At 33.5% G+C, this 11,665-nt stretch overlaps 1 protein-coding gene across 1 annotated transcript; it reads right to left on the bottom strand.

The window, feature by feature from the left end:
* Nucleotides 1-3,711: 3,711 nt before the first annotated feature.
* LOC141696713 (vacuolar cation/proton exchanger 3-like) lies at nucleotides 3,712-7,005 on the bottom strand. The gene is made up of 12 exons (XM_074500828.1): nucleotides 6,612-7,005; nucleotides 6,265-6,332; nucleotides 5,966-5,994; nucleotides 5,653-5,849; nucleotides 5,334-5,561; nucleotides 5,035-5,160; nucleotides 4,824-4,940; nucleotides 4,691-4,744; nucleotides 4,467-4,583; nucleotides 4,174-4,267; nucleotides 4,031-4,092; nucleotides 3,712-3,926 (listed from the first exon to the last, which is right to left on the bottom strand). Exons 1-11 carry the CDS (start codon nucleotides 6,834-6,836, stop codon nucleotides 4,043-4,045), a joined length of 1,305 nt encoding a protein of 434 aa, XP_074356929.1. The 5' UTR covers nucleotides 6,837-7,005; the 3' UTR covers nucleotides 3,712-3,926; nucleotides 4,031-4,042.
* Nucleotides 7,006-11,665: the final 4,660 nt, after the last annotated feature.

Raw genomic sequence — 11,665 nt, 5'->3', positions numbered from 1 at the left:
TAATTTGAATACATCTTTGGATAAAAAATGATACTTGCTTGGTATATTATGAAGGAATATCGATACGACTTGGTCACTGCGGATCATTGCCGTGTTGAATTGCCCGCAGAGGGGAGGTTGATACTGACAAGCGGTAACTTGAGTAGCATGGAAGCAAGTGAAATGCAGTATAATTTTTAAACATATCCCCAAAGCCAAATGCTTAACGCCGGATTAAAAGACGAAAGGCTCTATGCAAATGGAATCTTTTTCTCTTTCAATACAGGTAGCTAGACAACTTGTAAAAATAATAATCAAATGAGACGTTCAACTCTTTAGTGTATGTAAGGTAATATTAATCCCGTCTTTGGAGAAATAAAGCATAAGCTGAAAATTTTATGCCTCAATTATCACGGTTAATATATTTTCAAAATTCAAAAGTGTAAATTTCTACGATCACATGAATCTGCATAAGGAATAGCGTTTGACCAACACAACTTAAGATTTGTTAACTAATCGACTTATCTAAAATCTTAAGACGTTAGAAGGAGGATTTTTAGGATCTTCTATTCTAACATTTTTTGGATGAAAGGCAGATCACAAGGCTCATCAGTAACTTGCCTACATGTCCACAATTAGTTATGAAAATTTAGGAGGTGTCAACGAATAGAATTTCAGACCTCAGACGAGATGAGCTGTTATATCATGTTAAATTATCAAATCATCTAAAAGCTTAAGATATCAGAAGGACTGATCTTATATCATATTCTAAGAAGTTCACATGCTAAAACAAACTTAAGTTCATACACACGTGAGACATGCGTATCTCTGAAAAGAAAAATGATACACCACACGTTGCATCCAACAAATAAGCATGTTTCACATGTTGTCTACCCCCCAATCCCTTCACCCTTTACCCTTTACTTTGCTATACTGAGACAATTCGAGCTTGGAAGCTTGCTCTGCTTCTCATACCATACTTTTAGGGCCATCTTAGAAAATAAACATTGATTACATTCATGCTCCACATATGCAACTCTGTCCAATTCAATCAATGACTATGCTCATCACACGTATCTTAAATGTGGGTAACTTTCACAATGTAGTATACCGGCATCCATCGCCTAAATATGTGTCGTTCAGATAGTATATATACTCTCTTCGTCCCAATTTATTTGTCTTGTTTGAATTTTCTTCCCATAAGGTCATAAGGATTCATGCTGTTCAGCAATATTGAGACAGCCTAACTACTTGTACTGCTGTACATCAATAGTCTCTTGGGGCTTTTCGATTTAGGGTAGTTAGAACAATCGGTGTTTAAATTCATTAATATATTTAGGTGATTTCTGGGTTTCCAGATTACTGATGATGAATGCGTGTTTAGAATTTACTAAAAGGAGTGTAGGTGCCAACTTTCTAAAACGAGTGTAGGTGCCAACTTTCATAAGGAATGTTCTCTCTGCTGTTCCTTGTGAAGTAGTAGATGAACATGTGCATATTTTATGACTCGCAAGTCAGAATTCGATTCTCCAAACTGTGTTCAAAGCAAGATCGGTGTTACACAAGTAGGAAGTGATCTCTCTGGCAAATGCTTATTTTATACAAACAAGAAATGCAGACGAAGGAACCGTACTACTAGTTTATTATCAAATGGATGTGGTTGTATTAGTTTGCCATTTAAGAAAGAAATATTATTTACATATACAGATCAATGTTGATGTTCATAACCTTGATGAGTTTTGGTTGTGGTAATTCAGATTGAGTTTGGTATAAAATGTTGATTGCAGCAGTTAGAGAATTAGACCAAAACAGACATATTGGATTTACCAAGGCTGTGCAGTTAGACACGTGCCTAGCCTAGTTTATTTCATCAATTTTTTTAGTTCCTTACACAGATGATGTATAATACTTGAGATCATTTGTTTCGTCAATTTTGTAGTTCGTTATACCGTTGATTTATTGACAGACGATCATTTATTAAACTGTTTACTTCATACACATTATACAAGTCATTTAACACATTATACAAGTCATTTAAGTTGTTCAAATAATCTTCAAAAAGGCTTCATTTCTGCTTTGCGTGGATCGGATGCACGATTCTAGTGGTTGTAATAATATATTACCTATGTGCAACTATATCATTAATCATTAATAATTATGCAACGCCAATAATTAATTAGTTGTAGTTTATAAATTTTTTCAACTTTCGTATCTTAATACAACATGGATCTAACGAGACATATTATGATGTTAAAGTAATTATAGAGCATTGTTGGCATCATTTTGACCTAGAGATTTTGAAGATGGTCAATGTTTCATGTAGCACACAAGTTTAGCTGATGATTAGCATCTTGTCAAGGGGACATAACTTCACATATAATCACACCAACATTTATTAATTTGCAGTGATACCCAATAAAATTCTTCGATTAATCACCTGCTTCTCACATTCCGTGAATAGCCTCGACATGGAAAAATATCTTTCTCACGTCCAATATAAAGAATCCCTTTAAAATTTTAAGATGTCAGATATAGTTACGATTTGTTTGTCGAAATTGACCTATATTGTAGCGAGCAGTGTTTATTGAGATGAAGATCAAATTCAACCAAAGCACATATCATCTGATCTGGTTTTGTATATTTCAGTTGTGGAAGTAACATGTACGAAATGAAGTTAATGTTGACCATATGCATTGTTGATAACTTGATATGGTAGTTGATAAATAAACATTCTACATACACACAACAAACATATGTATATTACAAGTACATCTGCGTGTTCCATGTGCGCAGTTTTATCAAGTACCTATGAGTATCAATGTATTCAACATATTGTTTTCAAAGTTAGACAAACAAAAAGCAAGGTATGAACATGCTAACATGCCTACAATAAAACTACGATTATTCATGACCAGGAGAATTTACAAAAGATTTAATGGTTCTAGTAGAATCATAGAGGTTGATGTCACTCATTAAACTGTTTATAATTTAGAACATTAGATTTCGAGTTCGTCACAGGACTGATTCATATATTAGAAAGGCACACACATCATTAGCCATTTGGATTTATCATTAGTTCTAAATGTTCTAAATTTTATTGTAAACAGATATGTGTAGTTTAGATTGGTCAACCCTTAAAACTTTCTATTCACAACTGTTTTGTAAATACATATACTTTTAAATACATTCGAATGAATTTTTAGTGATCGGGATCAGTCAATTCTATTTGCGACCAAATATAATCGATTTGAACTTGTGATCCGAAGCAATCATTTCTAGGTGTGACTGAAATTGTTGGTTTTAGGTTCCTTAAGCGGGAAATGAAATTTTTGGTGAAATTTCAAAATTTCTGAAAAATAGTGCGAAAGTTGTTGGTCAAGACTTACGAAAAATGACCACATTTGATCAATTTTATTTATTACATTCGACCATAACATTTATTTTCAATAACATTATAAATTACTGCGGGTGTTCGGTCATTTTTATATCATGAATGACCGAAAACGGTCACAAAGACCGTAAATGTGCGCAGCCTTATAAATTTTTGTTGTAGTATTCAAATCTTTTGATGAGCTAGAAAAAATTATTACGTAAATTATCAACAAAAATTATTCCATATCTTCAACCTCTGGTTTTAGATCCACAACTACTGGAAAGATCTTACAATAAATTCTTAATATACTTAACTCACTTTGATATCCATAGGAAAATAGTTTAAAGATTTTATTCCGGATTTGATGATCATTACATAAAGGTAATAAACAACTCCATTTCATCATACAACAATCCAGACTCAAGATTCCAGAGTAACTAAAAAGGGACGACATAATATTACAAAGAAAAGAAAGTAAACAATTTTACAAACAAGTACATTTAACTGATGATCTTGATTGAACAATAAGTCCGGTTCCAGTTCTTGATCATCGACTGCAGGTGATGGTCTCCGTCTGTAAAATGCACAAGAAAAAGAAAGGGAAAGAATTTAGTTTAAAGTTTATGAATGTTATATCTAGTATCGAGGACTCACTTTTAAGATTTATTTGGTACTGACAGTTGAGAAAGTTCAAGCTGGAGGATGATGCACCACTTCCACATTCGTCAAAGAGATATGATCTAAACATATGTGAAATTGTTAGTAATTTTATGCATGAAGATAGTATTAGCAGAAATTAGCGATCAATCGTAGGCACTCACTGCTTGAAGGAAGTTTTTGAACAAAAAAACAAGCAGCAATCACTACATAGGCAAGGCACAGAACCAATCCCTTTAAGTAATGTGAAGTACCATCCTGTTTGTAGCAGAAACATGTGCATTTAAGGTAATGTGAAGCATGACTTAGACTTTTTGCATCAACAAATGGCCACATTCAGAATAATGCTAAATAAGACATATTTGATAATCTTAACATGCTAAATAAGACTTGTGTTGTTGATTGAACGTGATTACTTTATCAGGCAACATAGTAAAAGAAGGTGTTCTTAGAAAACCTGTAACGTCAAGGTTGTCATAAGAATGGCACAAGCAAGAGAAGCTGTTTGGAGGGGTCCGAAATCAAGATCCATGGGGATGCCCATAATCCACCCAACAATTACACATAGTGGAATCTAAAGAGAGAAAAGATAACAGTGTTAACACAGAAAAATAATTATGTGAATCGATTTACAAGTTGCTGACTAAAATTGTAACAGGTAAACGTGATATTAGTACTAACCACAAACATTGAAATTTGTGTTGCAGACCCCAGAGAAACTCCCAAAGATATATCCTGTTTAATTCCAAAAGTGTCAGGGTAATAAAATAATTGGTGCTTAACAAATTAGACGTTCTAAGGACTGTGCATATACCAGCTTGTTTTTCAATGCAAATATGACAGATCCAGCATGTTCTGCTGCATTCCCAACTATTGGTAGCAGTATAATGCTAATAAAGCTTACAGAAATACCCCAAGAATCTGATGCATCCTGATGAAAAAGTATAGCACATCTCCATAAAATCATAAGCATACATATATATTGTGTAAAAATACTTAATTAACAGTAAATGCATCTTATATACCTCAATTGTACCAACAACATACTCTGATAGTAGAGCTATTGTAGTTGTCATACCAACCAACCAAACTAGTCCACTTGCAATTCCAATCACAGGCTCCTCTTCCGTTTCCTCGTTACTTTCAGCTTCCTGGCAATGTTCACCATCATAAAATATTAGGTAGAACATTGCATTTCATAATAATCTATATTTTTTGGTATTTATTAGAGTCGTAACATTTATCTGAAAGACATGGTACAGTAGTCAAATTGAGTAAATGATAACTGTTTGATATCACTACAATAAGTTGTATATATTGTCACCTCTTGTGGTTCAACCAACTGATGAGGAGTCCTTAACTGGAAAACAAGATATGCAGCATATGCTGTAAGCATAGCAATGCTGCTTGCTCTGGAAAATCGAAGAATGACCCCATGCACAAGTGGGTGCACTCGATGACTAGCAGGGCTTTTAGCATACTTAAACATCAGTGGCAACACATGGCAAAGCAATCCAAAAATTAGTAGTAGTGAATTCAAATCGGTCTGCTTCTGTCAAATTTTAAACAGCATATGTGATTAACAAAAAAATCTTTAAAAAAATTAAACTAAATGTATAACAAGTAACGTAAATCTATTTTACTTTGTCAAATATCTGCTCTTTGTTCAGGTCTGCCAATCCACCACATAAAAGGGAGCTTCCAAGAACAAGCAGAAGATTCGATAGAACAGAACCGTAGAGAGAATACTTTAGCACATCGATCTTCCCTTGTCGTAGTGCTAATAATGCTATTATTAGCTCTGTTGCATTACCACATGTTGCGTTAAGAAGTCCTCCCACTGCAAGTTCATTGTTGTGAAATTAACCCCTACTGTTTTCAATGCTAATAATCACATTCATTTATTTTTAATTCAATTTGATCTCCTATATATGTAATTGCCATGTATGAGCATACCTGTTGGACCCGTGAAGAACGAAATTTGCCTACAAGATTTGAGAAAATTAGAGGTGGAAAAAATGTTAAATACAACAAATTGGAGACATTATTGAAGAACTATCTATTATATTCCGATCTGTTAAGTCACCATAAACCTCCAACTCCAGAGCAACTTTTGAGGTGCAAGAATGGTGTCTCGGCATGCAAATTATAACCAAAAAGTATTGGGGTTATCATATTCAAAAACTCTCCTTAAACATTGCTTCATATGTAAATCACATTTAGACGTTAATTCAATGAAATCAAATTGAACTTACTCTGTCACGAAGCTAATACGTTCAGCAAGTGGAGTGAGTCCTAGTAAACTCAGAGCAAATATCCATGGCTGCAATTATTTGGTAATTTCATATACAAATTAATAAATAAAGCCCAAGTAATTCGATTTAAAAATTATAATAAACGTAAAGAAAGAACACAAATAGGCAGAAGAGAAAAGACAACTAGGGAGCGAGTCCCCGAGATCCCAGCGTTTGGGGCAATTACTCATTCAAGGCATATTCTACCAATTCCGAAACTCAAGTCTGAAGCCTGCTTATATTAAGTAACACAAACGAAAAATAAAATAAGATGTTTCATTCTCCGGACTTATATACTCGGTACTCACCCTCCCAATATTGTAAGATTTAGCCATAATTGCAGATGGTATAGCTGGAAAGAGCACAAAAAGCTTGGTCCCGAAAATCATTTGCTGCAAATTTGCTAGAAAAATCCTAAGCAGTCGAAATCGGACATTGGTAACACGTTCCTCCTCAGACTTATTTCGGTGCTCCTTCACCAGAACATTATCTTCACCTTCTTCAATATCCCAGTTATCCCCATGTGAACCCATTTTTCAGTTTATTGATTTTTATTAAATATAAACTAAATAATATTACTGAAACAAACCATATATGCAGAAGCGCAAGTTATTGTGTTCTTGTGTGGGTATGTTATGTATAAGTATTACCTGCGCAGATGGGTGGTAAATATGCCTATGAATAGAGATGAGTTAATGCATATTCTGGAAATTTTGGTTTTGGTTTGCATGAGTTAACACGTAGCAGGATGATGACTAAAAAGAGTTTTAGAGGTATCTGCATGGGAGCTGCAGCTTGCGAAATAGCAGATATCATCGTTTCTAATTTTGGATTATAGATCCACCGATTTGTATATATGCCATTGGATCCGATTCTAGCAGGAGTACTAGTTACGTGCTTCAGTAGTGCAGTTTTTTCAAACATATCCTATTCTTTTTTCACTTGTATTTTTAATTCTAAAATTAAATTCTTTATTATAAAATATTTTTAATTGAAAATTTTTGTTAGGCGGTGATTTTTTGTTTCTTCGGAGATATGTTATTATGTTATTAGTTTGTTACTATTCTGTTGCAAAAATTAGATACCGACTGTTAGTAAGTTATTTCCCCACTACATCAAGCCGAAGGTCCATATCAGTAGATATTCCATTAAGAACCTCTTTTACCAACGGATTTCTTGACTTATCAACAGTATATAGTTAACAACAATAAAATTTTTTGTAGTATGAAAATGCGGCTCTTGAAACATAACATACTCTGCTCATTAAATTGTAAAGAAATCTGAAAAGTGGTTTGCAAACATTCTCGAGTGCTATTGTTGGTGAGGTAATTAGGTTGATTAGTGAAATTCTCCAATCGATATATAACAAGTATGAAAATGCAAACCGAGAGCTAAATACTCTAATATTATTCGGTCATTTGTCAACGGTGAATGATAGTTTAGTTCCGCCTTAGTGTTATTAGAAATATAACGATATATGTATATAGTACTAAAATTGTATATGTTCTTGTGTATAGGTGATTTAGAGGGCTCTACGGGAAGCCGATGATGGATAGGATATGATGATGATAGTGAGCTTGAAGCCAAGTTTGAAGACAAAGAAAATAAAACTCATGAAGATGTTTAGATGATTAAGATTATTGTAAAATATTTGAAAAATGCAGAAGCCATGCTACAAAGGACTCAAATTAATCAAAAAAATGACTTGGATGATGATGAGCATAAAAAAATGAACATAAATCTTCTGACTCAAATCCAAGTCAATCTAGTAAATGCAGTGGTAGTCATGTGGATGAGAAGGAGGATGGGAAGGATGAAAAGAAGGGAAAAGATGATAGCAAGGGAAAGAAGAGAGATGGATGAGATGGGAGAGACACTAGAAAGAGACCAACAACCCAAATATCCAAAACCCTATCAATCCAAACACAGACATCTAGCCAAACACAATCTCAAACTATCCAAAGCTCTAAGCCTAAGTACCTGTATAAATCAACTGCAATTTTTTTACTCAAAATCCCTATCACAGCAAGCCAAACCTTTCTCAAGAAAATTTTAAAACCTCATTCATTCAAACCTCCAACTAAAACTCACTTCAAATCTACCGGAAGAAAGCCAATGAAAATTCAAGTTGAAATTGGTGCACTTTGGTATTACTTTAATCAGGTGGACTTTCTACCAATCTCAAAAAAGATATCAGGTGATGACTACAACAAGCAGTTAACTGAAGAAATAGTCAAAGTTTGTATTGTTTCTCTAGGAGAAGTCATGATCTACTTCAAAGATGGCATATTCAACTTATTGAATAGAGAAGTTATTGAGAATTATTCAACTGCAGAACTTGAGAGGGTGATAAGTTTGATGAATGTAAGGGATTCTTTTACAAGGATGAGGAAGGCTGATTTGGCTGGGAGATTAAGAGAAATAACTATTAGACATGCAAGGGAAAAGGCTGAAAAAGAGGAAAGTGAAAGAAAATATGCTCAGGAGATTGAGATATTTGAGCAAAGGTCAAATGAACTAAAAGCCAAAGGATTGAGCACGATATTTTCTAATGGTCTATTTTTGCATGTAAAGACTCATAGGTTATCAAGGTACAGAATCAACTATCTTGACAGTTACTCTTTGGATGAATGGATCAAACTGGTTGAAACCCTAAGAGGACCAGAAATCATAGAAGAACTTCAAGTCTTAGTTAGGAGAAAGATCATTAGAGAACAGTCAGGCTATGGAAAAAACAGATAATCATGTGCTTCAAATTTCATGTAACTGGAAGAATGTATAAAAGTTGTACTTTGTAAATTTATCAGTCTCAATTTATTTAATTTTAGCTTTGGGTTAGTCTTGTTATCATGTATGAATTTGTGACAAGTAGTCTTTTAACAAATTGGGGGGAGATTGTTGTGCAAGACATGCCTGTACATAACAAGACTAACTCATCTTGATAATCTTAAGAATAAATTGTATGATAATCTAAATTTGTATTCTGTAATTGTATCACTTGAGTCTGTAAAAATAATAAGTAGATTAGACTGGAGGATTTTTCTGTGAACATCCATCAAGCTAATAAATAAACTCTAGAAGAAGATCAAATCCTGATCATGTCTCAGAGAGAAGTGTAGCAGTTTGGATTTGAATAATATTGTTCTAAGAAAAATATTATAATTCAGATATCGACAAGTCACAGATCAAGCAATATCGAGAAGTTTATCGAGATATCCAAAATGACTTATAGAGAAGTCCTAAGAGATATCAATAAATCAATATGCATGTAGAGGTCCCATATATCGACAAGTCAAAAAGAACATGTAGAGAACTGGAGATATCAACAAGTCATTTCTTCATGTAGAGATCTAGAGATATCGACACGCCAAATCTTCATGTAGAGAACTAGAGATATCGAAAAGTCAAAATCCTATATAGAGAACTGCAGATATCGACAAGTCATTCTACTTGTAGAGAACTGTAGACCTCGACAAGTCATTAATACATGTAGAGAACTCAAGATATCGATAAGTAATAATACTTATCGATATGTGACATCTCTACAGAACAAAATGAGATCTCGACAAACAACTCCATAATTCAGAATGAAGTCAACTTGAAGATTCAAGATTATCAGTCAAGAAACAATTCTATCACGGAATTGGAAAGACTACAAAGCAGTTTGAAAAATTCAAGATCAAGGGCCAAGATTTACTGGAGAAAGGAGGGTCACAGACCTATTAGATTCCGCACAGATTTGCTAATACTGGAAATGGAAAACATACAGAGTAGCTTTAGAAACCGTGTTAGTCCATTTTAGTGCAAATTTCGTAAACACGTGCATGTTGATGTTTAAAGCATTCACATGTCCTTTATTTAGAAGTAACAAACAGATCTCGGAAAAATCTTGTATTCTCTCTCAAGAATCGTAGCTCAGTTCTTATCCTTAAAAACACAGATTTGTAACAAAACAAATTTGATTTTAATAAATCAAGTGAGTTTTTGTTATTTGCTTGTGTGTTTTACATTAGTACATTATCTCTACAAATTCGTACATCTGTCTTGTCTACATTATACTAAAATAAAGTACAGTTGACGTCATCATAACTTATGTGTCAAATTCTCCTTTAAGAGCTTACGTCATCAAATCTTATGTGTCAAACTCTCATTAATTTGATGATGTCGTCATCCACTAGCAATCCTCTCCTCATTTAATTTACTTTCATTCAAATATCTCTCTCTCTCTCTCTCTCTCTCTTTACTTATTACCTCCACTAATTCTCTCTCTTCTCCATTTCTACTATTTCCTTTCCTCCTCACTTTTACATTCTCAATTTTATAATTTACAATATTTCTCTTTAATCCACTAATTGTATCTTCATAAAATTTGTTTTATTTATATAACTATTCATCAATTCATTTTTATATTTTAAATTTAATAAAAAATTGATAATCAATATTTCTATTTTGTGTGCTATTATTTTTAAATTTTATTCCATTAGTTACTATGATATATTATAAATTTAGTATTAATTCATATTTGAATTAAACTATTTCTAAATATCTTTATTAAAAAATAATTATGAGATAACTGGGTATCTTCCCGGGAACTACTCTAGTTCTAAACAACCAAACACTCTCACAAAAAAAACTTCGATTATTTTTGCTCAAAACCGATCAGGAGTAAACCAATCATTGGTAATGATCTGGTTTACTCAAAACCGATAATTTTTTTAATCAAAATTAAAATCAAAATCGATCATTTTTTTATCGGCTACGACGACACTGTTTCTTATACTTACATTGCACTCGGTGCAATTCCTGGATTTTTCTCAACCAAATGAGCCTCATTTAGCTATAAATTGACCGTAATTTATTGATAAGCCTCTACTTTCTCAACTCAGCTTCACGTCGGGTGATGGGCTAAAATAACACATTTTAAATAAGGAATACCCAAAAGAGCACAATACAAAAACCTGACCTATCAATGGCACATACATAACGCTTATATATATTGCGTTTTATGCTAACGCATATAAATATTGTGTTACCTCATCTTCTTGAAATGGAACAACCAGCTCTTGAAAACCACTAGCAACGCGATGTCCAACAGTACGACACCTTCATGATGTCACCTCATTTTCTTTTTGTGTAATAAGTGTAAACACAACCTATACATATGTTTGAGCTAAAATGTATATATATTTCTACTAGAATTGCATGTATAGATTGCGTGGTCCCACTGGGTTTGCACAGAGAACGTATGTATGTAATACGTGAGGAGCCAAAATGAGCTTTCATCTTGCGTTCTCCTTTCAAAACACAAGTTTTCTTCGCGTTCCTATTGGTCCAGCTGGGTTTCGGACATAGAACGTATGAA

Source organism: Apium graveolens, chromosome 11, assembly GCF_009905375.1.
Source record: "Apium graveolens cultivar Ventura chromosome 11, ASM990537v1, whole genome shotgun sequence".
Classification (NCBI taxonomy): domain Eukaryota; kingdom Viridiplantae; phylum Streptophyta; class Magnoliopsida; order Apiales; family Apiaceae; genus Apium; species Apium graveolens.
The sequence above is the reverse complement of the archived record's forward strand: the minus strand, read 5'-3'. Positions and strand labels throughout refer to the sequence as shown.

Excerpts from the sequence above, each read along its gene's own strand:
- LOC141696713 (XM_074500828.1), bottom strand. The coding sequence starts at position 6,836 with ATGGGTTCACATGGGGATAACTGGGATATTGAAGAAGGTGAAGATAAT. Across the intron at positions 4,584-4,690 it reads CACAAATTTCAATGTTTGTG|ATTCCACTATGTGTAATTGT; the intron begins GTTAGTACTAAT and ends TTCTCTCTTTAG. Across the intron at positions 4,093-4,173 it reads TCAAAAACTTCCTTCAAGCA|ATCATATCTCTTTGACGAAT; the intron begins GTGAGTGCCTAC and ends ACATATGTTTAG.